The sequence below is a fragment of the Girardinichthys multiradiatus genome, chromosome 17 (genome assembly GCF_021462225.1).
Source record: "Girardinichthys multiradiatus isolate DD_20200921_A chromosome 17, DD_fGirMul_XY1, whole genome shotgun sequence".
Lineage (NCBI taxonomy): Eukaryota > Metazoa > Chordata > Actinopteri > Cyprinodontiformes > Goodeidae > Girardinichthys > Girardinichthys multiradiatus.
Window position 1 is genome coordinate 10858513 of NC_061809.1, and position 26988 is coordinate 10885500.

The 26988-nt window shown below is 38.2% G+C and overlaps 1 protein-coding gene across 4 annotated transcripts in view; it reads left to right on the top strand.

Annotated features, from left to right (window-relative positions):
- Nucleotides 1–26988, top strand: part of tafa5a (TAFA chemokine like family member 5a) — a 200747-nt gene that overhangs the window by 157181 nt on the left and 16578 nt on the right. For all 4 annotated transcript variants that reach the window (XR_007042174.1, XR_007042175.1, XR_007042176.1 and 1 more), the window contains one exon: nucleotides 17574–17701. Coding sequence is in view for 1 of the 4 variants with exons in the window: in XM_047390459.1 (XP_047246415.1) it covers nucleotides 17574–17701 (128 nt within the window). In the remaining 3 variants the exon portion in view is untranslated. The remainder of the gene's footprint in view (nucleotides 1–17573; nucleotides 17702–26988) is intronic.

A 26988-nucleotide genomic window follows, 5' to 3' on the forward strand; every position in this document is an offset into this window, starting at 1 on the left:
AACCCGGATTTTCTCAGGATTACAAAACAATTTTTAAACGTTTCCTGCATCAAATTTGACATTTTTCTAACCCTAAACCTAAAATACTAATTTAAACCTTTTTCTTGTAACTTTAAGATCTCTTAGATAAGATTTGTCTTTTGCTTTAAAAAAAATTGATATTTTCTTTTTTCAAAATTATGTTAGCATATGGAAAAAAGTATATTTCATACATTTTACAACCACTACCTGATATTTCTGTTTTCCAATTTGCTGGAGGAAAGGTTGGTTGGTGCAGACTACTGTGGGTAATAGATTGATTCTGCATACGTATTCATGGATCACAATAACAAACGTCTCTTAATAGCTTCAGTAGTCTCAGTACAAATCAGACATACGAATTATTTTTCTTTTTGATCGATTCCCAAAGATTGTGGTTCTGACCCCTGTTAGGGCCAATCAACTCAATCAAATGACAGATATGGTCTGATCAAAGAGCTGTGAGTGACCTCCTGCACCAGACTACAGTTGATTATAGAAATCTACTCAAAATAATTTTCTGTCAAAGCTTGTGCAAAACATTACTAAGGCTACGCTCACATTGCAGGTCCTAATGCTCAATTTCGAATGTCTTTTTTGCTAAAATCAGATTTTCTTTTTTTTTTTGATGGTCGTTCAAACAACTAATTAATGTGACTGCCATCAGACTTCAAGCTGAACGAGTCACGACACCAAAGTGACCCGCCTCTGTAGAAGGAGAATGTAGACATCACACTGCAGCACACTGTTTATAAGTATAATGAATGCCGGCGTCTCTGTGTTGTTATTAAGTTGTTGAGCAATGGGAGCCGGCGCTTTTATGTCCACATTATAAGATGAAGAAAGGTAAGAAAAAAAGAGAGCACAACTTTGAACAATGGTCTTTTGTGGAGCAGTGACTGCTGCTTCTGTAGAGACGTCTGTGTGGATGCATAGTCGGAGCCAGGACAATGATGTAAATGTTGGATAAAATGTGACATCAACGTTCAAACTGTGGACGCTTTAAAAAAATAATGGAAAATGTATCTGATTTAGTACCACAAATGAAAGTGGCACAATTAGTTTTTTGTTGGGTGAAAAGATCGGAATTGGGCCGTTGTGACTGCCATGAAAAAGGATATGGGTCGAAAAGTTGGATTTGGGCCGCAGTGACCTGTAGTGTGAACGTAACCTTAGTCAGCTAAGAAACGTGATGGAGGCAGCATTATGGTGCTTCTTTTTCCACAGTGGATTTAGGTAAATATGAGGCAATCATGGAAGATTCACTAAGGGAAAATGAAATTCTGTATTTTTGGAGATAGTTAACCCTCATTTAAGCCGAATAAAAAACCCAGTTGTGAAGTAGCTATGCCTTTTCCCATCAAGTATTTTCATTAAGTTCACAAAAAAATTGAAATGAAGCAGTTAACACTGTTATAGGAGAGTTGAGCAATAGAAATCCCTTTAAAAATTGTTTTTACCCATTTTCCTTCAAATTGTAAAATTAAAAATTCTGTTTCATCTGAAAAATATCAAAGCTTTAAAAAGCACATTACATGTTTTTTTTTTTTTTTTTTAGATTGGTATGATACATGTTGCATTCATGGTGTTTAAAGGAATAATGGTCAGCTATGTGTTGTATGTGCACACACATGGAGAGTACACCCACACAGGAAAACACACAGCCCCACGGCCAGACACAGACACAGGGCCAAGGTCTGGAAATGTCAGTCAGCATGCTATCTCATTATTTCTGCCTCTTGAAGTTTCATGAGTGCAGAGAAGCTATTTGAGACACATTCATTTCATCAAAAAAAGGGAAGAGAAAACGAAAACACAAGCTTTTTAAAATAGGGGGCTTGACAGATTTTAGCGTGGAGATACTCATCAAGGCAGCCAAACGGGTGGAATAATTTTATAAAAATCAGTGAAAGCAATAGACTGGAAAGGAAGAGGCATGAAGAGGTGAAGAGAAAAAAAAAACAGGACAGGAAGGGAAAGAGCATAAATAGGAGGTGGACATAAAGGTAAGGTGCAAAACAATAATAATAATAATAATAATAATGGTATTGAAGAAGGGACAGATGAGAGAACAGGAGAAAATTAGCCAGGAGGAGCTCAGCTGTGAGTGTGTGGAGAGATGGTGGCTAATTACAAAGCACTGGGATTTATTTCTTTTCATTGGTTTTTCTCTTCCACGCTTCAGAACATCCTCCTAATTCCTGCAAGGCTTCCTTCAGTTTTAGGGAACATCTGCCTACTACGGTAGGTCAGATAGTGCAGTTAATTATCCAGATAATGGATCCAGTGTAAAAGGAGACATAGAAGGTGATTCTGGTGATTACAGCAAATCTTACAGTCTTAATGGCACTCAGTTTGGCCTTTTTTCAAGCCAGCTTTTGTTTGACTTTGTTGCTTGACATGTTGGCAAAGAGATTACTTTGCACGTGTGTGTGTGGGTGTGCTCTGATATCCGCAGTGCAAATGCTGCTGTGTACTTCCCGCCAGGCTGAATCAAGTGCTACACAGAGGGATCTTAAATTGGTTGATATGTAACAAAGAAAATGGGAGTGCTTCTACACACACATGCTTTCATGTGGAGACTTAAAGTGGGAGGATTTTGCATATTTACCCCACTGCTTTGTAAAATAAAACTGTTAATTTGATTAAAAGGCAATATGACCTGTGAGATCCACAGTATATTTTACCTGTGTGAAACCTTGAATTAAATGTGGCCTTTTTGCAGTAGCATAATCTCAAACTGAAAAAGCCAACCAATAAGTGCCCTTATTTAGTAGGGAAACAAATCTGTTTTTCTGAAATATTCGTTTTTAACAGAATCACTAATTATTATTGGTACAATTTCTTTGTATTCATGTAAATTGTGGCATTGAGGAAGGTAATTCCCCTGTGTTGACCTATAACTTCTTCAGCGGCTGACTGTGGAAAAGATGAAAATGAAAAGCAATCATTTTCAGCAATAAAACTTGTCACAGTGACTAGGCATTGAGTTATGAGACGTTTCTATAAAGTCCACGAAGTTCATGACTGGTGAGGCACAGACTGACAGTCTGACATACAAATATATGAATCCAAAATTGAGGATTATATTCCAATTTTGACGTGAACTGAAACATTTAATCAATTTAAAAGCTTTTGATTATGCTTTAGTCAATTCCATACTGTTCGACAGTACGACAGCAAGAAAAACAAAGGAATATTTTATATTAGGGCAAATTCGATTATTATTATTATTTTTTTTCATTTTGGCTGATCTCTCTTTTTTTCATTAAATTTTAAAACTGTGTATGATCTTGTCTTTAAATGTATACAAGGTCCATGGTGGCAGGTTGCACTAATCAGGTCTCCCAGTTCTCCATCATCTTTGTGTTGTGGATGCCAATGTCTGTGCTGCCCATTCAATGTCAAGTCAAATCCATGTACTCCACACTCTTTTCGGGTGTACCTTTCTCCCACTTGTTTCAAGCACGTCTTTCAGGTCCAGAGTTGGTCTTGCAATTGTGTCTAATGTGATCCTAAGGTGTTTTGAAGCCAGAGACGCATGTTCATGCTGACTCAATTGATCATACAGGTTCTTCTCAAAATATTAGCATATTGTGATAAAGTTCATTATTTTCCATAATGTTATGATGAAAATTTTACATTCATATATTTTAGATTCATTGCACACTAACTGAAATATTTCAAGTCTTTTATTGTCTTAATACGGATGATTTTGGCATACAGCTCATGAAAACCCAAAATTCTTATATCACAAAATTAGCATATCATTAAAAGGGTCTCTAAACGAGCTATGAACCTAATCATCTGAATCAACGAGTTAACTCTAAACACCTGCAAAAGATTCCTGAGGCCTTTAAAACTCCCAGCCTGGTTCATCACTCAAAACCACAATCATGGGTAAGACTGCCGACCTGACTGCTGTCCAGAAGGCCACTATTGACACCCTTAAGCAAGAGGGTAAGACACAGAAAGAAATTTCTGAACGAATAGGCTGTTCCCAGAGTGCTGTATCAAGGCACCTCAGTGGGAAGTCTGTGGGAAGGAAAAAGTGTGGCAGAAAACGCTGCACAACGAGAAGAGGTGACCGGACCCTGAGGAAGATTGTGGAGAAGGGCCGATTCCAGACCTTGGGGGACCTGCGGAAGCAGTGGACTGAGTCTGGAGTAGAAACATCCAGAGCCACCGTGCACAGGCGTGTGCAGGAAATGGGCTACAGGTGCCGCATTCCCCAGGTCAAGCCACTTTTGAACCAGAAACAGCGGCAGAAGCGCCTGACCTGGGCTACAGAGAAGCAGCACTGGACTGTTGCTCAGTGGTCCAAAGTACTTTTTTCGGATGAAAGCAAATTCTGCATGTCATTCGGTAATCAAGGTGCCAGAGTCTGGAGGAAGACTGGGGAGAAGGAAATGCCAAAATGCCAGAAGTCCAGTGTCAAGTACCCACAGTCAGTGATGGTCTGGGGTGCCGTGTCAGCTGCTGGTGTTGGTCCACTGTGTTTTATCAAGGGCAGAGTCAATGCAGCTAGCTATTAGGAGATTTTGGAGCACTTCATGCTCCCATCTGCTGAAAAGCTTTATGGAGATGAAGATTTCATTTTTCAGCACAACCTGGCACCTGCTCACAGTGCCAAAACCACTGGTAAATGGTTTACTGACCATGGTATCACTGTGCTCAATTGGCCTGCCAACTCTCCTGACCTGAACCTCATTGAGAATCTGTGGGATATTGTGAAGAGAACGTTGAGAGACTCAAGACCCAACACTCTGGATGAGCTAAAGGCCGCTATCGAAGTATCCTGGGCCTCCATAAGACCTCAGCAGTGCCACAGGCTGATTGCCTCCATGCCACGCCGCATTGAAGCAGTCATTTCTGCAAAAGGATTCCCGACCAAGTATTGAGTGCATAACTGTACATGATTATTTGAAGGTTGAAATGTTTTGTATTAAAAACACTTTTCTTTTATTGGTCGGATGAAATATGCTAATTTTGTGAGATAGGAATTTTGGGTTTTCATGAGCTGTATGCCAAAATCATCCGTATTAAGACAATAAAAGACCCGAAATATTTCAGTTAGCGTGCAATGAATCTAAAATATATAAATGTTAAATTTTCATCATGACATTATGGAAAATAATGAACTGTATCACAATATGCTAATATTTTGAGAAGGACCTGTATTTACACTGTAGGTTATATTTTCTTGAGGTGGATGTTATCAGGTGCAGATTTACACTGTGTAAAAGTAATTAGCTCAATTTATGCATGTTTAATTCATATATCTTCAAAGATTTTTATAACACTCTTGATTTGATGTAGTGGCCAACATCCCAAGTCTCTGCCTGTTTTGATAATATCTCACCTACAAATGTTGTCATCATCTTGAAACTTACTGACCTGCATCAGTTATCTCAGCATCTTTATTTTTGCCTACTATCCTTCGTTCTTATTTTACATATGTCCTTCCCCTGCCATTTCAAGCTTGTCATGGCATTAGACTGAATTTATTAGGCCAAGATGATGGCTGTTGACATGTGTTACTGTTATCAACCATTTGGTGGGAAGATAAATGTCCCAAGAAGGGCTTGATAATCTTTTCCCCCTCTCTACTCTTATCTTCCTCTAATGAAACCATGACTGGTACCTTCGCTTACACATGCATGCAGATCCTTTGGACCTGTGTGTGTGTGTTTAAACATGTCCATGCTCTCCTACGCTGGCCATGCATGTGTGGGATGTATTTATTTGATATCTCCCTTGAATCTAATCCGTTTCAGCATAAGCCTGTGCCCTCACACCAGCAGCACAGCAGCAATATGGTCAAATGGAAATAGATAGTGTCACTGAGAGCCAAGATGCTGCTGGGAGATGCGTTTAGTTAGTGATGCGAGACCAAATGTTACAGATAAGGCTCGCTTCTTAACTCGCATTTCTGATTTCTGATTGCTTGTGTGGTAAATCTGTGTTACTGGATGAGTCAACTGTAAGCAGATGCTTTTTCAGTTACTCTGTTGGCTATAAATTCTAAACCAATGGAAACAAACATTAGTTTGGAATGAAATGTTAAAAGTGCTTTTTTGCAATATTTAGATTTGTTAAGTTATTTTGGATAAACTGTTCATATCTTTATATTTCTTACCAGTTTTTGTTTCTCTATCTCTGCTTGTTCTGTATAATTAATAGTATTTTGGACATGTAAAAAATAAGATATTAAGTTAAACAGCACCATGTATGAATGGTTAAAGAGCACATACAATTTTGGCAACTATTCTTTTCCAGTTTCTGCTTCTATACACCCTGCTCCTGTTTGGACCTTTTAATGTATTTGACTCCATTCTGAAAAGCTCTTTTCTTTATTAGTTTCTGAAGAAGTTTTCAACTCATTTAGAAAACGTAAGATGAAGATTTGTGTAGCTATCTATTTAGTGGGGAGGATAGTATGGAGAAATGTGTGCAGTAGTTTGGAGAAAAGCTTGCACCTTTCACATGGTTTTCTTATTTGTCTACCAACTCAGGTAGTGGTTAGTGCTGTATCCTAACAGTGAGACAGTCCTGTGTTTAGATCCCTTCCAGTGCCTTTGTTGGGCATATGTGCATATGGCTAAACAGATTTTGGTTTTTTTTTAAATAAAAAAATGCAGCTAAAATAATATTTATTATTACACTTAGAATAAGTATTTTTCACATGTACTTATTCTTATATTGTTTCGATATATATACTTCATACTCTGTACAGCTGGAGAAAACTCAAATAACTTTTTCTGGCATTTTATTGAAATTATTTTAAACTGTAGGACTGGAATTCAATTCAATTCAAAAATACTTTATTAATCCCAAAGGGAAATTAAATGTTGTAGCTCATATTATGAAGGTTTCTTCAAAGAGCTGCTGTACATGCTGATGGCTGTGGGCAGGAAGGATCTCCTGTAGCGCTCTGTCTTACAGCAGATCTGAAGAAGCCTCTGACTGAAGGCACTGTTGTTGTATGACAGTCTAATGAAGAGGATGCTCAGGGTTCTCCATAATGTTCTTCATTTTATGAAGAATCCTTCTTTGCACAATGATCTCCAGAGGTTCTAGAGGAGTCCCCAGAACAGAGCCAACCTTCTTCATCAGCTTGTTGAGCTTTTTAAAGTCCCTGGCTCTGATGCTGCTACCCCAGCAGAAAATGAAAATCATTATTATGGAAATCATAATATTCCCAGAATAATATTATGTACAATAATCAGACTAGTTGCAAACTAAATCTGATTATTGCACAGAATATTAATATTAACTGAATAAAAAGTTGAGGTATTGGCTTAGACATGATTCTCCTAGCTGTGCTTTAAATGTGTAGTAGACTTATGTTTCAGCCACCTGACTGGTAGTGCAGAGATTGACATGTAGGGTTACTCCTACACTTTCCCTGGCATCTCATGTAAGTAGACTTTCATTTGTAAGAATATTATGATGTAATGATTTAGCAATTAGAAAACATAACTGTGAAAAGACTTGATATACTTTAATAGCACTAAATGGCCATTGTCCAGACATGACAGAAGGGCTTTTTCCTGTGGTGTATTTATGTTATGCCCAGATTATACCGATTTAAAGTATTGGTAAGTAATATTTTCGACTATCTTTCAAATGAATTCATCTTTACCAAAAACAGTAGCAGAAAGTTGCATGATTAAGATTTGTTTTGGTCTCTTGCAAACATTAAATCTAGCTGGAACTACAACAATTTTACAAATGTTCATTTCATAAAGATGTAAAACCAAGATATTGGACAATTGACTTTAATCTTTGGAACAATTCATTACAGACAACCCCCTGAACCTCTGTTAATGAGAAATTTTTGATATGAGCAGTTGTGAGTTGGGGCTGTTATTCAAGATGCTACAATACCAGCAGGTCAAATCTCCATTAATCACTTCTCAAAGCAACTGGAATTACATTGTCTGCTTGAAATGTCTGCACCGCTCTCCTTATTAAATCTCATCTGACGTCCCTGTGATAACGTATCTCTCAGCTGTCGCTGCTGATGGAGTCAGTTTGTAGGGCTCGCTGTCAAAGATGACATTTGTAGTATACATGCAGACAATACCGCCTGTACACGCTGCACTCATTCCCTCATTACTGACTTTTACCAGGCATTGCTATACATCTTCATCAGCTGAGGGTCACCCCTGCTGGATGGCAATTCAGAAGCAAAACAAAACTCGTCTGTGAAATGAATAAGTGACCTTGCTGACAGCTTTCATAATATGAATTCACAGCAAAATATTAAATAACCAAATGAAAGAAGTAAAAAAAAAAAAAACCTCTTGAAAACCCGGTTTGATCTTTGGTTATTACACCTGACTAGTTTTTTTCCCTTTCACCTCACTGAAGTATTTTCTTGTCTTTTTCCCTTTGCCATGTATACAGGCAAGCTTTTCATCCTCTACCTTAGACAACACCTACATTTGCTTAAATAGTCCTACTCATAGAGCAATATTAATATCAGATGTTATTTTCATTTGATGTACATGGATATGTTATATGTTAAGGTAAGTGCAGGTGTTAGAGTTTCCAAACAATCAAAATAAACCAAATAATTAACTTGTGAAGTGGATAAACATACTCTACAAAAAGTACAGTTAAAAGTCACAAGGATTTATTGTGTTCAGAGGGTTACAAATTGCTTGAACTAGTCTGGAAGTGAAGTGCAGTCACTTCCTCCTGTGATTTTATCTTCCCATTAAATATATTGATGAGAAATCATTGGATCAACTTAATGTTTGGAGGAAAATTATTGTCCTTGATATGAACCTTACCAGCAGATATCTTGGAGTACCACACTGACTACAAACAGAAAGAAGCAACTAGTGTCTTTATAATTACTTTTAAAACTTGCAAATTGCCATGTTACCATGTTAACAGACTGGAATAGGAATGCAACATTGAAGCCATCTACAAGAAGGGACAGAACAGACTGTACTTCTTGAGGAAGCTTAGGTCTTTCTCTGTTTGCAGCAAGATGCTGCATATCTTCTATAAGTTTGTTGTGGAGAGTGTGATCTCTTCTGCCATCATCTGCTGGGGTAGCAGCATCAGAGCCAGGGACTTACAAAAGCTCAACAAGCTGAGAAAGAAGGCTGACTCTGTTCTGGGGAATCCTCTGGAACATCTGGAGAACATTGTACAAAGAAGGATTCTTCATAAAATGAAGAACATTATGGAGAACCCTGAGCATCCTCTTCATGAGACTGTCCTACAACAACAGGGTCTTCAGTCAGAGGCTTCTTCAGGTCTGCTGTAAGACGGAGCGCTACAGGAGATCCTTCCTGCCCACAGCCATCAGCATCTACAACAACGTTTTGAATAAACCAGAATAATATGAGCTACAACATCATTTAATTTCCCTTTGGGATGAATAGTATGAAGTATTTTTGAATTTGAATTGAATTTTAATCATACCTGACTGATAATGTAAGGCCAGTTGTCTGAAAAAATATGCATGCCTCTTGCTTGTTTCTGAGTTCCAGGGACATTTGCATTTGAAATCATGGGGAGAGTTGTGAAAAGGTGAATATATGTTGGAGTTTCACTGATGAAAATTTTTCTGATGGTTTCTGATCTTTGTATTTGTGAATTCCTAAGCCTAAAACCTTGGTACCAGGGCAGGAATTTAACTTTGGAATCTTGGCTAAAAGCTGATAAACCATTTCTACGAACACCAAATACAGTTAAAATTAAAATAAGTTATTTAGAAATTAAACAAACTGCACACATCACCGTCACCACAAATCTCGGTCTCAGTTGGTCACCCCAAGGCTTATTAACACACAACCAGCATGTCTGCTGAAACCAGAGATCTCACAAATTCCATAGGAACCAGAGTTTTGTTAGGCTAACTGAAGCATGAGTAATGCAGTGCTTCCTTTGCCCAGCCTGTTATTTCACAATGATGGTCAGATGGTTGAAAAAAGGCTGATGACACTTTTCACATGCAAACTAGGAAGACAATAATTTTGCTTCTTTCAAGATGTATTATCAGGAAGATATTTAATAACATTTGTGTGGGAAGAAAAAACATTTTTTTTTTTTTTCCAGAGACATTCATGGTACACAGCAATAGAAATTTCAATCAGTTACTTAATTGAATTTTAATGTGTCAGACTCTGTTCACTGACAGTCCCAGCCAACGTGTTTGTGGGTCCCATAAGGATTCTGCTCACGCTTAATGGGTACCAAGTGGACCTGAGCTCATGCCAAATATCTTTTTTTCAGTCGATTTGCTACCCATAGGAGTTGGATATGTAATTATTGGCTGGAATTACAAGCATTTTACCAAAAAACATATTGGGCCCCAAACAGACTATATAAAATGATAATGAAGGGGCTTAAAAGAAAAGCAATCTCAACTGTACAATTTGATTAGGCAGATGTTTTGCATGACGGAATCTGTTCTAAGTACAAAGCACAAAACTGACTTGCACGTTGCTCTCCTTAACGGAGGATTATCTTCAAGTAAGCTGTGTGTGCCTTCATGCCTTCAATGCAGAAAAGGGGTCTTGGTTCTTTGTGTAGAGCTAGCCTTGAGGCAAACAACAGTAGCACTGCCAAGTAATTCAACCTCAAGTATCATGTCAGCAAAATGCTCTCAACAATAATAATGCTTCATGTTGGTGTCAGTTTAAAGCTCTTTTCTTACTCTGCTGACACAATGCTCATGATACATGTATTATTCGGACAAGTAGTTTTTGAAAGGGTGTGCATATTTAACAGATTGATTGCTATATACATATTGTTTATGGTGAAGCGATAACAGCTTTGAGTTTCACTCTCGCAAACGATTTGCATGCAGGGTGGTGAAAGCTGTTGAAGGTGCCCTTAGAGTGAATTTATAGGTAGTTAACTGAAGCGTATTCTCTTATACTGAATAAGAAAGCCAGCATAATGAAAGAGTATAAAGAATACACGTTGCTTAATTCAGTCTAGAGCAAACAGTACCTTGCAATGGTTTGTTTTTACATTTTGTCACATTACAACCACCAACTTCAGAGTATTTTCTTCAAAGTTTTCTTCAAGTTTATGTGACAGATCTGCTAGACAGGCTATGGCACTATGATCAGCTTTCCTGCTGAAGAAAAGCATTCCCACATCTTATAATAGTAACTAGAGTCCTTGTCAAATTAGGTGTGAGGCCATGTCAGGGTAGGTCTGCAGCTGTGTCATAATATTTCTATTCTGAGATCCATCCATCCATCCCTTTTTCCATACAGGCTAGTGGGGAGCTGGTGCCTATTTCCAGCAGTCTACGGGCAAGAGGCGGGGTTACACCCTGGATAGGTCACCAGTCCATCGCAGAGCAACACAGAAACACACAGGACAAAGACACACCCATTCACACCTAAGGGCAATTGAGAGAGAATTAACCTAATAGTCATGTTTTTAGACTGTGGTAGAAAGCCGGAGTACCTGGAGAGAATCAACGTATGGAGGGGAGAACATGCAAACTCCATGCAGAAAGTGTGCTCCAGTCCCGGGAGTTGAACCCAGAACCTCCTTGCTGCAAAGCAACAGTCCCACCAACCGCTCCACTGTGCAGCATCCATTCTCAGATAATGTATGGAAGACAAGTTTCCTACAGGTCTTTAATATCAAAAGTTTATACTTTTCCAGACACAAATTGCCAGACCTCTCTGGTAATTTGTGTGTAAAAGTAAAAAACATTTACTGTAATAAGCTGCTACGGTCAGATGTTAAATAAGTTGACAGCAAAAAGCAAAGACTGTAAGAAGATGGATGGATGGATGGATGGATGGATGGACATTTGCATGGTTGGATGACGGATGGATGGACATTTGTTTGGATAGACAAATGAATGAAGAATTGTTGGAAAAATTGATGGAGTGACAAATGGAGGAATGTATAGAGAGATATGTGTGAAGACTTTTGCAAGGCAGTGTAGTTTTCTCATAGTATCGTGTTCACCCTACAATTCTTGCTTTATCTGTTATCTAATGTTTTTTTGTGTTTTGTGTTAAATATGTAACCCATTCCATATACACAAGGCTGTAGTCAAATATGTTTTCTTTAGAAACTTTCTTATTATCATAAAAAGCACCTCTTTTTACCACATACAGTACATAATGACCCTTAAATTCACTTTCTTTAATGGGTTTTTGCCCTGCAGCCGTAATTGTCATGAACCCTGTTGAGCTTTTGTTGAGAAAAAACGACCATGTTTGTCTACAATGAAACCTCTGTGGGGAGCCTTAATGCTGCGGAACCTATGAGAAATTCTTTTCATACTTTGTGTCATCACCATTTGTTCTGTTACAATGTGGTCTGAAGGTTAAGTGTTGCAATAAAGGCAAAGTTATAGTGGGATCCTTTAAAATGCATCTTTTCAACCTCTCGCAAACAGTAATATTGCTCATATGTAATTGCCAGTCAGCTGGAGACAGTTTTGAAAGACTAATGAAGATTTTTCTTCTTTTAAATTGTGGTTTACCTTTTATCTTTGGGCATATTCAGCAGTTAAGCTGTTTCTGAAGAATCCATGTCTTACTTCATGATGTTTTCCTGATGTTTATCTGTTTATTTTAGCCTATAAAAGAATCAGCAAAGTTGTTTGTACTTCACAAGCTGGGGAATTCTGACTAGGACCTGCTGACATTTAGCTTTTTGTTGTAGCCTGAGAGAACATCTCACTGGCACTGAAAATTGCTAACTATAAGTATTTTTCTCTCTGCACCATTGTGTTAACATAACCTGTTCTCGCTCATTTGTGGCATGTTTGCCACCAAAGAAAGAGCAAATTTTTTACTTGTCCAATTCACTTATTGACTGGTCAGGAGTTCAAACTGAAAAAAAGGCCTCTCCATTCACCAGCCAATTTCCTGGTGCATTACAAGTGATTCGTGCTCTTGCCTTGCATCTAGATGGACAGCAGTTCAAACTTTGGTCCACATGGGCCTGTCCTTCTGTCTGAAGTCTAAATTATGCTTTATATGTGCATTGGTTTTCTCTTGGTTCTACCCAGTCCAAAAACATGCATGTGAGGTGACTCTGAAACACCCTTAGGTTCATATTTGTGAATGCATAGTTGTTTATCTGTTCACTATGCCATAGTTTGCTGCACAATAAGTTGGGCCCCAGTCCATCTGCTACCAAAAACAGGACTAGGTGAGTAAAAAATATGAATATTGATGTCTCTTTTTACAATTATTGGTTCCCCAGTTAAAGATTTGTATTAAAGCCGTAAAAAGAAGTTTGAAAATTTGGAGACCCCAAGATTTCACTCTTTGCTGGCTTCTTGCCTCTTCTGCCCTTGCTTGTCATATATGAAGTTGTTTTGATTATTCTTCTGACATCAGATATGGGTGAATATTTAATTTAATATAGGCAAGTAGGTATTTTCTTGTAGCCATTACCTAACTAAAGAAGATCAATACACATCTTACTTGAATGCCATGTTCTCTTGTCCTTCCCATTTTGAAGAATGGCTAATAGAAATCTATTTAAACCCTTGCAGCTTCTGTTTTTTTTCAGGTATGTAACATGTAGACATAGTTTTTGTGCTCCATTTATTAATGTTCACTCATCAAGGCACTCAATGGAGTATTTTTTTTTTTCAAACTTTTGAAATGAAGGAGGATATTCAGTTTTAAAACATTACTCCAAGCCTTTTGTTATGATTGACGCCAACATTTTTTCTTATTTCCTGTTGGTATCTTGACAGACTTTGACAAAGTAGAGATGATTTCAGGTTCAATACATTCTAACAGAATGTTATCTTTTCATTTCACGCACACAGCTTGCAGTGAGACAATGGTCTGCAGAATAAAGGCTTAGGACCCAAACTCACGGCAATCTCCAGATAGCAACAATAGAAGCAGGCAGTGAAAAGAACAGCGCAGTGCAACAGTTCTGAAAGTTTTATTGGATATGAAAAGGGACACAAAATTTTCACTGTTTCCATTGCCATTTTATGCCTTTAGAAATCAGCGGTTCCCTGCAAACACTCACTGAACATACAAAGTAGGTTCAAGGGTTGACTGTTGAATAAATAGTTTTCTGGAGGATTTTAAATGTGAGAATATTGCTTTGTATGAATTATTCATTTACTATTTTCTCACTTTGTTTGACCACTGAACTTAAGTTTCTATCGGTCATGTGTGAAACAAGTATTTGTTAATGCTTGGGCAATAAATAAAACCCTTTATTCAGAACTCTGAAAAGGTCACACATTTGTATAAATTACAGCCTCGTAAATCTGTGGGTGTTTGTTGAAAGGCAACTTACTTTGGGCTAGTAAATGTTGATATTATAAAGGTTTTTCTTTTTTATAAATGTAAAATGGAAGAATGAAGACTAAAGTGTGAATGGAGAGACAGAGCAATGCTGTTGCTGCACTTTCTGTCCAACAAACATACTTTTTTGTGTCAGTGCATTTAACAGTGAAATACAAATAAATTTACTGTTATAACTAACCTATGGGAATTCAAGTTCAGTATGTAATTTTGACAAAATTGTTGAAATTCATCAATTTACAATTTGGAATTAAACCATCCTGCATGGTGTTGTGTATTCAAATCCTGGCCTGGAGTCTTCCTTCATGGACTTTGCATATTCTCTTTTATGTCATGGTGAATTACCCTGCTGGAAGTAGCTGTTAGAAGATGGATACACTGTAGTCATAAAGATATGGACATAGTCAGCAACAAGAAATCGGATTGATGTGGCATTTAAACAATAGTCAGCTGGTACCGAGGGAGTAGAAATATGTACAAAAAATATCCCCCACACCACCACCAGCAGCCTGAGTCGTTCAAGCAAGGCAGGATGCATCCATACTTTAATGGTTGTTTTGGCCAATTCTAATCCAGATGAGGAAATGTTTTTCCAATCTGTTATCATCCAATTTTGGTGAGTTTGTGTGAACTGTAGCCTTAGTTTCATGTTCTCTGCAGACTGGCTTCACAACTGGGGTGTTCTAGTGCTGTAGTCCATCTAATTCAAGGGTCCTGTATCCTACATTCAGACATTGTATTCTGGTTGTAACAACTAGTTGTTCGAGCCACTGTTGCCTTTGATCAATTCCATTCAAACTGAATTAATAAATACTTAATTAACCCCAAAGGGAAATTAAATGTAACAAACTATTCAAGTTTCTTGGAAGAAAGATTGTGGTGAAGGCTGTGGGCAAGAAGGGCCTCCTCTAGTGGTCAGTATTACAGCTGATCTGAAGAAGCCTCTGACTGAAAACATTCTGTTGTTTCAGTATTATGAAGAGGATGCTCAGGGTTTTATGAATCATTTGCACAATCATTTCAATAGGCCCTGGAAATTCCCCATAACAGAGCTAGCCTTCTGAATCAGCTTGTTTAGCTTTTTTTAAGTCTGGCTCTAATGGTGCTACTCCAACAGATCATGGCAGAAAAGTGCATTCACCATATTGGACGTATAGAACATCTGCAGCATCATGGTTGACCCTACCTCCATCCAGAACCTGTACAAGTCTAGGGTCAAAAATAGGGCTGTTAACATCTCAGCAGACCCTACACATCCTGGACACAAACTGTTTACACTTTTACCTTCAGCTTCGGGCTACAGAGCACTATTTGCAAAATCCAGCCGCTACACGGTTTCTTTCCCCAGGCTTTCTCTCTGATGAACACTTAACAATCAGAGTGCACATATTTATGCCATGCATTTTTGCACTAATTGAACCATCTCCTTATTTTTTAGTAAAAACACTGTTTATAAACATCTTTACAAAAAACATTTTATTTCTTTTTTATATATATATATATGTATATATATATATATATATATATTTAAAACATATTCCTTGAGAGCAAAATGAAACCGAAGTTCATTCCTTGTTTGTGTGCGCAAACTTGGTGAATAAAGTTGACTCTGTTTTAAAATCAAAGCAAATAAAACTAAATAATATTGCTGAAAACACAGAAGCACCGAAGCTTCCAAAAGAAGTATAGTCTGCTCTTCGCCTTCATGTTCATAGCTGTTGCGTCTCCAGTCGATCTGTTGTGACTAGGTTAACAACTTGATTTTTATACTCTTTCACCGCCTTCACATATCCTGCAATGATGCAGGGTATTTTTGATATATTCCAGTTTCTCCAGAAACCATGCAAAAAAATGGCTCTCAAGCTGCATTCTGCTTGTCAATCTCTGATACAACCAACAACTGCAGTCATGCAGATGATAGGACTCTGACTTATATGAAGCTCTAAGGTATACAGAGTTAAAAAGGAATGGTGAGAGTACTTGTACCCTGTGGGGCTCCTGTACGACTTACCACCTGGTCAGACACACAACAGGCTGAAGTGTTTTAAATGATCCAGAGAAACTGAAAAATATGATCATCACGGTGCTGACTGCTTTGTCCAGATAACATGGAGTTTTCAGTTCCACAGTGATAAGTAAACTCCAGTGGGTCCTAAACGGTGATTCTATCATCTCAAACCAATCTAACCATTTTCCTCTGACCTTTAACATCAACAAAACATTTTTGTCCAAACAACTGCCGCATAGTGGATAATTGCTCTTTTTCGGACTGTTACCTGTAAACCCGAGTGATAGTTGAAAGTTGAAAATCCCGGTAGATCAGCAGTTTCTGAAATACTTACACCAGCCCATCTGGTACCATGTTCAAAATCACTTGAATCCACTTTCTTCCCCAATCTGAGGCTCAGTTTGAACTTCAGAAAGTTGTCTTCACCATATCAAGATGTATAAATTCAAAAGTTTTTTGCCAAGTGATTGGCTGAGTCATCACTTGTGAGAACAAGTTATTGACCAGATGTATCTAATTCAGTGATTGGTGAATGTAGTTGAAAAGAGATATAATGGTGTAAAAAAAGAACAAAATGTACATTTAGCATATTTTAAAAACATTTTAACAAAACCCAAGATAATTTTGTTATCCAAAATGAATATGCACATAACATCCATCATTCAAAATGTTCATAAATCCCTGTCAGTATTTGCTGATTTTTCTGTGCGTTTGTCATCGGTGTTGTTCTTTATCTTTTATGTTATTCAGAGAGCTTCCGAAAAATTTGTTTCTGTTTAAAATTTTAAAGAAGACAAAGACAAAAAGACAAATTATATTTAGTAAGGCTTACAGTCTAGCCCTACTAAATATAATTTGTGATGGTTGATTTTATTTACCTGACTCTACTCGGCTCTCTCCATGTTTTGTCTCTGCCTATTTTTCCCATTTCTCTTGCTGTCATTCCTTGTATTCCTCAATTGTCTCTTTACCTTATTGCTCTTCATCTTCTTTCTTCCCCACAACTCCTCCACTTAGCATCCCTCCATTTCCTTCTACCCACTGATATTTGTCTGCATGTTTTCCCATTTTCCTCCACTTTTCCATCATTTTTCCAATCTTTTTGCATCAGTCTTCCTCCATCATCCCTGAAGTCACCCTCTTTATCCTAATTTCTAAATGTTTGTGTAGATGTCTGCCTGTCATTTCCTCTTATTTATCCATGTTTTTTTTTTATTTCCTGCACCTCTTTAACCGTTCTTCTTCTGTCTCCTCTGCAGCTGGGATTGTTCGAAAAAGGCAGTGGTGTGAGATGGTGCCGTGTTTGGAGGATGAAGGCTGTGACCTGTTAATCAATAAATCTGGATGGACTTGTACACAGCCTGGAGGCCGAGTCAAAACCACCACGGTGAGTTCAGATGCCCTTTAAGCACTGTGGGCTACATAGACCACACACAAACCAGTTCCAGCAAAAAAACAAATCAAATCATTTTCCATGTCAGTCCAAATTATACATTTTATATAGTTCTACCTAAATGTTATAATAATGATTGTTGACAGTTCCTTTTTTGACTAACAAAACTACTCAGAGGCCATTTTTCTCCAAGCTAAGTTAAGACTATTTTCAACATTCCTTGGCACCAGCCCAGACTGTCATAACCTCCAGTACCTAATTTATTGACAATAGTATCATTATGTATGACTGGCTGGCTAACTGGCTTGACTTGAGCCCCATAAAGAATCTGTGGGGTATTGTCAAGAGGACAATAAGAGACACCAAACCCAACAATACAGATGAGCTGTATTTCATACAAAAGGAGTTCCGATCAAGTACCGAGTGCACATCCACTTTTCAGTAGGTCCACATTTTTGAATATGCACTGGTATATTCATCAGTTAGATGTTGTTTGCATACAGTGGTGTTTGACTTATAGAAAATCATTTAAATCTCTATAGCTGTCACTTGTGACCTGATTTGTCTTTGAGAGCTTAGATCTTTGAGCAACATTTGCAAATGTTCCTCCCAAAAAAATGGTCCTTGGAAAAATCTTTCTCTTCTGCCATCTCCGCCTTTATAAACCCTACAAACTCTATGCGCTTTGTTTACTTCCTCATCAGCGGTAATTAGTTTAAATTAGAAACTCTTAATGGTAATGATGGCAGCAGATGGGGAGTTGCAGCTTGTGTTGGTTAAAATTCCACCCATTCATTCATCCACACCTTATATCCACTCGACAGAGCCTCCTCCTCCTCCTCCTCTTCTCCTTCTTTCTTTTCCTCTATATGCATTACAAACTTGCATCCCATCCTCTCATTGTTCACCCTATTTACTACAGAGGCAGAAGCTGGTACTCCTCTGTCAGGCCGTACCGTGGTAACTTGGAATCTCGGCAAATGAGATTCCACAAAAAAAAGAAAAACACAACAGCATCCTTTTATGTGATAGTCAGCAGGGCATTATTTATACATGTGTCATGATTTAGTAATCATCAATGTTTATGTCTTATTGCTGACATGCACACACATGCATGCATGCAAACATCACATAATCACAGAAGACTTAAAATGTAAAACATAGGCGCACACTAAAAGCTGTACATTGATATAAATAGTGATTGTGAGCAATGACACAAACCTGAAAATGAGCCTAGCACTTACACTCATATGACAGTATATGACATTCTGTATACACAAGTTAGCATCTGTGTAATATGGTGTGAAGTATGCAAATATGGCCACCACTGGGCTCAAATGGATCCGTTGTACGTGTGCGTTACACTTATTGCTCCATGTATGTGAGTTCTAAGGTTTGCATATTCATGACATGTATCTCTGCTTTACAGCAGAGAGAGGCCCTGCAAGCTTTGCCCAACATGTGCACTTCACATCCCGCTCGAGGTGTCAGTCAGTGTAGCTCTCAGCCGCTTACGCTGACAATATGCAGAAAGTGACAGGTATTGCTTGCTTGCTTCATTGGCTACTTTAAACTTGGTGACAGCTAGTCAAATGGCTGGACAGCTAGGCGCACTCATCTGTGCCTGTGTGTGTGTGTGTGTGTGTGTGTGTGTGTGTGTGTGTGTGTGTGTGTGTGTGTGTGTGTGTGTAAATGTGTGTTTAAGCAGCTCTTACTTTCAAGGAATCTCAGAACAGACTATATCATAGTGATATATTAGAATATTATATATATATCAATTGACTGGTATGAGATTCTCATGGCATGATATCCTTGAGTAAAATATACCATGGTTTTACAATATTTACACCAAAATTAAATGTTATAACATAATTAAGTTAAGTTCTATTAAGTGCAGTGTTCTGAAAGTGTTCAGTCTTTAATTGAAATACATTTTCCTTTTACCTTTTTTTTTACATTTTATTTGCAAAATGATATATTAGACAAAATTGTAAAGTACTATTTCTTTGTTAAATAATGTTATACGTATTAGGAAACACAAGGTCAAATATATATAGGCATGGGCCAGTTTTAGTCACATGCTATGTTAACCTTAGCTAGAATTACCGTGTATGATCATGTAATTTATACAAAATGAAAACAAACATTTAGTATGATCTAATTGCATTAATTTAAATCAGGAAAAAAAAATTTTTTTTTTTATTATTACTATATTAATGTTAACAATCCATTTAACCACTTTACCTTGGTTTAAGGGTGGAGCTGATGCCTGTCTACAGTGGTCAATGGATATGTCAGCAGTCTGTCACGGGGCATTAAAAACAGGAAAATCCACTATGCACACTCAGACCTAAGGCCAATTTAGAGAGATCAACCTAACCTAACCTAAAATGCGTATTTTAGGCCTGTGGAAGGAAGCCAGAGTACCCGAAAAAAAATCCATGGATGTATAGGGAGAACATGCAAATATTCATGATTGGATATCCAGGACTATCTTGTTGCAAGGGAACAATGCTGCCAACGTCACCACTGCACAGTCCTTTATCAATGTTATCTTAAATTGTATTTATTTTATTTGCTTTGCCTTAATAAGAGTGAAAGGTGGTGCACATTTAGTTTTGACTCCATGACCGTCGGCTCTTTTTGCAATCAGAAGTATTTCTAAAGGGACACGTTTATTTGTCTTATAAGCACTGGAAAAGTGTCATAGCTTTTCAGTAGTCAGCCAACCAACAGTGCACAGAAGAGGTAGGAGAGGGGCAAGACTGTGTTACCTTCATGCTGGTTAGTTGGTTAGCATTCTGGTCACTTCAAAAATATGTCTGGCATCTCACTAAAAGTACTAAAACCATAGGGACTGTATGAAGGAAACTTATAGCAGTTTGAATTTGTAATTTTGTAAACCCTTGAATAGCTTGAAACCAGTCAGTGCTGCATGCATAACTTAAAGTACAATGAGATGATATTAGACTGTTCATTTTTCAAAGGTTTTGGTAGCCAGCCTGCAGTCAGTGGCTTTATGCTCATAGCTTGCAAACTGTGGATAAATAAGTCCATCACCTGAATAAGAGAGCTGGTAACAGGTGGTGCTCCTTTAGTTTCTACACCAAAACTGTCTGAATTTCTAGGAACTGGACCTATTTCCAAACAGCCAAATGCATCTGGCTTGTAAGCACGAAAAAGTCTAATGTCTGAATTGATTTTTGAATACCATAGATTTCTTTTAAAGAAATGTACCAACTTCATGTTAACTTTTTACTTGAGGGAAAATCCCTCCTCAAAAACAAAAATAAGTGAGTCCCCCTTTTCCTCACCTGAACTTTGAAAGAATTGTCCTTTCTCTAAGGCCTTTCAAACCTGAACCGAAGCCACCCCCATCTTGTTTGAGAATAACTCCAGGCAGTGCACAATCCACTGAGCATCTCTGGCCTGTCCGTCAGGTGTTTCCGCAAAGAAACATCAGTGCTGACAAACAGACACATCCCGTGAGGCATTTGACTAAGCCTAGTTAATTTGACTCAGCCCCCTGGCCCCATGAAGAGCTTTTCTGCACAAATGTCAGGAGGTTGTGTGTGTGTGTGTGTGTGTGTGTGTGTGTGTGTGTGTGTGTGTGTGTGTGTGTGTGTACTTGGTTATGTTACTAATTTAGGACCTTTCAGGGTATTTTCACTGACATTCTGAGTACCTATAGGTCTTATGGGGACTTAAGCCCAGTCATAATTCAGCGGACCCCTTTTTTTAGGTAACGTTTAGAGGTTTGGAGTGAAGGTTTGGATTAGCAAAGACATGTCCTCTTTTGTGTATATATATATATATATATATATATATATATATATATATATATATATAGGTCCTTCTCAAAATATTAGCATATTGTGATAAAGTTCATTATTTTCCATAATGTCATGATGAAATTTTAACATTCATATATTTTAGATTCATTGCACACTAACTGAAATATTTCAGGTCTTTTATTGTCTTAATACGGATGATTTTGGCATACAGCTCATGAAAACCCAAAATTCCTATCTCACAAAATTAGCATATCATTAAAAGGGTCTCTAAACGAGCTATGAACCTAATCATCTGAATCAACGAGTTAACTCTAAACACCTGCAAAAGATTCCTGAGGCCTTTAAAACTCCCAGCCTGGTTCATCACTCAAAACCCCAATCATGGGTAAGACTGCCGACCTGACTGCTGTCCAGAAGGCCACTATTGACACCCTCAAGCAAGAGGGTGAGACACAGAAATAAATTTCTGAACGAATAGGCTGTTCCCAGAGTGCTGTATCAAGGCACCTCAGTGGGAAGTCTGTGGGAAGGAAAAAGTGTGGCAGAAAACGCTGCACAACGAGAAGAGGTGACCGGACCCTGAGGAAGATTGTGGAGAAGGGCCGATTCCAGACCTTGGGGGACCTGCGGAAGCAGTGGACTGAGTCTGGAGTAGAAACATCCAGAGCCACCGTGCACAGGCGTGTGCAGGAAATGGGCTACAGGTGCCGTATTCACCAGGTCAAGCCACTTTTGAACCAGAAACAGCGGCAGAAGCGCCTGACCTGAGCTACAGAGAAGCAGCACTGGACTGTTGCTCAGTGGTCCAAAGTACTTTTTTCGGATGAAAGCAAATTCTGCATGTCATTCGGAAATCAAGGTGCCAGAATCTGGAGGAAGACTGGGGAGAAGGAAATGCCAAAATGCCAGAAGTCCAGTGTCAAGTACCCACAGTCAGTGATGGTCTGGGGTGCCGTGTCAGCTGCTGGTGTTGATCCACTGTGTTTTATCAAGGGCAGGGTCAATGCAGCTAGCTATCAGGAGATTTTGGAGCACTTCATGCTTCCATCTGCTGAAAAGCTTTATGGAGATGAAGATTTCGTTTTTCAGCACGACCTGGCACCTGCTCATAGTGCCAAAACCACTGGTAAATGGTTTACTGACCATGGTATCACTGTGCTCAATTGGCCTGCCAACTCTCCTGACCTGAACCCCATAGAGAATCTGTGGGATATTGTGAAGAGAACGTTGAGAGACTCAAGACCCAACACTCTGGATGAGCTAAAGGCCGCTATCGAAGCATCCTGGGCCTCCATAAGACCTCAGCAGTGCCACAGGCTGATTGCCTCCATGCCACGCCGCATTGAAGCAGTCATTTCTGCAAAAGGATTCCCGACCAAGTATTGAGTGCATAACTGTACATGATTATTTGAAGGTTGACGTTTTTTGTATTAAAAACACTTTTCTTTTATTGGTCGGATGAAATATGCTAATTTTGCGAGATAGGAATTTTGTGTTTTCATGAGCTGTATGCCACAATCATCCGTATTAAGACAATAAAAGACCTGAAATATTTCAGTTAGTGTGCAATGAATCTAAAATATATGAATGTTAAATTTTCATCATGACATTATGGAAAATAATTAACTTTATCACAATATGCTAATATTTTGAGAAGGACCTGTATATATATATATATATATATATATATATATATATATATATATATATATATAAACATACCCCTATATACAGGGGTTGGACAATGAAACTGAAACACCTGTCATTTTAGTGTGGGAGGTTTCATGGCTATATTGGACCAGCCTGGTAGCCAGTCTACATTGATTGCACATTGCAACAGTAAGAGCAGAGTGTGAAGGTTCAATTAGCAGGGTAAGAGCACAGTTTTGTTCAAAATACTGAAATGCTCACAACATTATGGGTGACATACCAGAGTTCAAAAGAGGACAAATTGTTGGTGCACGTCTTGCTGGTGCATCTGTGACCAAGACAGCAAGTCTTTGAGATGTATCAAGAGCCATGGTATCCAGGGTAATGTCAGCATACCACCAAGAAGGACGAACCACATCCAACAGGATTAACTGTGGACGCATGAGGAAGCTGTCTGAAAGGGATGTTCGGGTGCTATCCCGGATTGTATCCAAAAAACATAAAACCACGGGTGCCCAAATCACAGCAGAATTAAATGTGCACCTCAACTCTCCTGTTTCCACCAGAACTGTCCGTCGGGAGCTCCACAGGGTCAATATACACGGCCGGGCTGCTATATCCAAACCTTTGGTCACTCACGCCAGTGCCAAACGTCGGTTTCAATGGTGCAAGGAGCGCAAAGCTTGGGCTGTGGACAATGTGAAACATGTATTGTTCTCTGATGAGTCCACCTTTACTGTTTTCCCCACATCCGGGAGAGTTACGGTGTGGAGAAGCCCCAAAGAAGCGTACCACCCAGACTGTTGCATGCCCAGAGTGAAGCATGGGGGTGGATCAGTGATGGTTTGGGATGCCATATCATGGCCTTTCCTTGGCCCAATACTTGTGCTAGATGGGCGCGTCACTGCCAAGGACTACCGAACCATTCTTGAGGACCATGTGCATCCAATGGTTCAAACATTGTATCCTGAAGGCGGTGCCGTGTATCAGGATGACAATGCACCAATAAACACAGCAAGACTGGTGAAATATTGGTTTGATGAACATGAAAGTGAAGTTGAACATCTCCCATGGCCTGCACAGTCACTAGATCTAAATATTATTGAGCCACTTTGGGGTGTTTTGGAGGAGCGAGTCAGGAAACGTTTTCCTCCACCAGTATCACGTAGTGACCTGGCCACTATCCTGCAAGAAGAATGGCTTAAAATCCCTCTAACCACTGTGCAGGACTTGTATATGTCATTCCCAAGACGAATTGATGCTGTATTTGCCGCAAAAGGAGGCCCTACACCAAACTAATTATTGTGGTCTAAAACCAGGTGTTTCAGTTTCATTGTCCAATCCCTGTATATATGAATGTGTGTGTTTGTTGGTCAAAATGCTATGAAGTGATGTTTTCTCTGTTGAGCAGAAAGAGATTGTTGTTCAGGATGACACTGCTGACCTCTTCTTCAGAAAGCTATGTGTGAGCTGCAAGACAGATTAGATATATGTGCGGTGTCCTTCCACAACCTACAGAATGTCACTCAACAGCTATTGTTTTATGTGTTTCAGGATAAAAATAACTTGCATAACTTACCTCGCATACTTGTGTTCTCCCCACTTGACTCCTTTTGATTTTCTACCACCTTCCCCATCTCTTTTTATCTCTCTCCTGTCTGTACTACTGCTGTTTCCCTCGTGAAGCATTTATCTTGGTCTTACTCTGCTTTGAGGAGCACACAGATATGCCTATCAATAAAGAAACACGGTATGGATTTCTCCAAGGCCACCTCCATCTGAAACGTAGAAAGATTGATGTATGCCTGGCTTATGGGTGACTGATGTTTTGAAAGAGATTACTTTGAGTGGCTGCACTCAGTGACGCCAGCCGCAAAAGGGCAACACCCATTGAATAAACAAATTCTAACCCAATGATTTCCTAAAAAACTGTCCTCTAAATAACTGAGCATGTAGTAAATAAAATAGGGAAAATTAACAAATATAGTAATAATAGCAAAAGGTGTAAGAGCATTAGATTTTTCAGAGCACATTTTGATTTAATACATTTTTTAAGACAGAAAAACATATGTATTTTGTCCCCAAAATTATTTTATTTACAAAAAAGAATTGTCAAGATTTATGTTATTTTTGATGTGTTACATCTGGTAATTCTTTTTAAAGCTGTCCAAAAATATTTTGCATGTTGCAGCAGAAAAATTAATCAATCAATGCGGTTTTTCCTAAAAAGATATCCGGCAATGGATGATGCAATGGGTTCTTAAAAAGGGACCCTTTTGTGTAGTGTAATATGTTAATCACTATGCCTTAGAGTTTTAACCAACGGGCTGTTGGGGCACTTTAAATTAAGTGGAAAGCTAACATGAGGAGTTGGGATTGTGTTTTATTTGTTATATGCCTGAGTAAGACATTTTTTTTTTACTTTCTACAAATTCAGAAGTTTACATTTCCTTGGTTTTTGGTGAAATTGTCTTTGAAATGTGTGACTTGAGTCAAATGTTTTGTGTACATTCCACAAACTTCTCCCAATGGTTTGCTGGAATTTTAGCCCAGTCCTCTGACAGAATCAGCTTACAAGTTTCCTTCTTTTTCCTCTAAATGTAACGATGGTTATAGCCAAACACTTGAATTTTAGTTTCATCATACCACAGTACATATCTTACTGCCTTTGTCCCTCAGTGCATTTGCAAACTATAATCAGTTTTTTATGTTGATTTGGAGTGATGACATCTTCCTCACTAATTGATCTTTTAGGCCATATCGATACAGGACTCATTTAACCACGACGCTGTCCTACCAGCTTAAGACAGCACAGCACACACAATCTCTTTTGCTTCTGTTTTGGAGTTAATACACACATTCTGCACCAAAACCTCTGCACCATTTAACTTATTTTTATTATTTTCCATGATGGGAAGCAGGGGGTTTGAGATGTGCCTTAAAATACATTGACAGGTGTGCCTGCTTTTAACAATGTTGTGAATGAACACAAAGCCTAACAATGTGATGACATCTTCAACTAGGAGTTCCTAGATATGTTTAGAGGCATAGTAATCTTAGTGTTTATAAACTTATGAATTTTTAAGAAAAATTACCTTTCCTATTATTCTTGCAGTTAGCAAATAAAAGTAATTTTGGTGATCCCAACTGACCTACAAAAGGAAAACTGTATTCTGACCAAATGTCAGAAAGTGAGAAATAAGGTTGCCTGTTTTTCAATGTATGTAAATATCTAGTTTCAAATGTATGAATTTTACAAATTCTTAATATTTTTTGTTCATATGTGAAGGAAGATCACATTTATCCTTAAGGGTAATTTAGAATCTGTAGTTAACTTAATGTGCATATTTTTGGACTGTGGGTGCAGACTACACAAGTTCCTGATATGTAAAATGCGAGTTATTTTTCAGAAAATACCTATTCAGAAAAGCACCTCTTGACACTATAAAACATAGTGATTATTCTAAATCAGGTCAACTTAACCAAAACTACAATATTTTTCTAAACCAAAGCAAATTTGGTATTTTTTTATTTTTTTAAGTAAAACCTAATCAAGGTAAAGGGAAGGGTTTGAAGAAGTACTTTTATATAAATCATCATTTTATTTAAAGGAGATGGCACTGCCGAATGACAATTTGAAGAGACAGCTTTATTCTACCTTACATTTGTTAAATCCAGTAGGAGTTTACTTGTCAAAGCGTTGAAGTATGTGTGGTGCTGTGCAATACCTTGTAACAGGCCTTACATTTTGTATTAACATACAGAAAAAAGTTGATGTAAACTTTGCAAAGCACTGTGTCTGTATATATCTTCTTTGCTAGTTTACCACCCTATTAC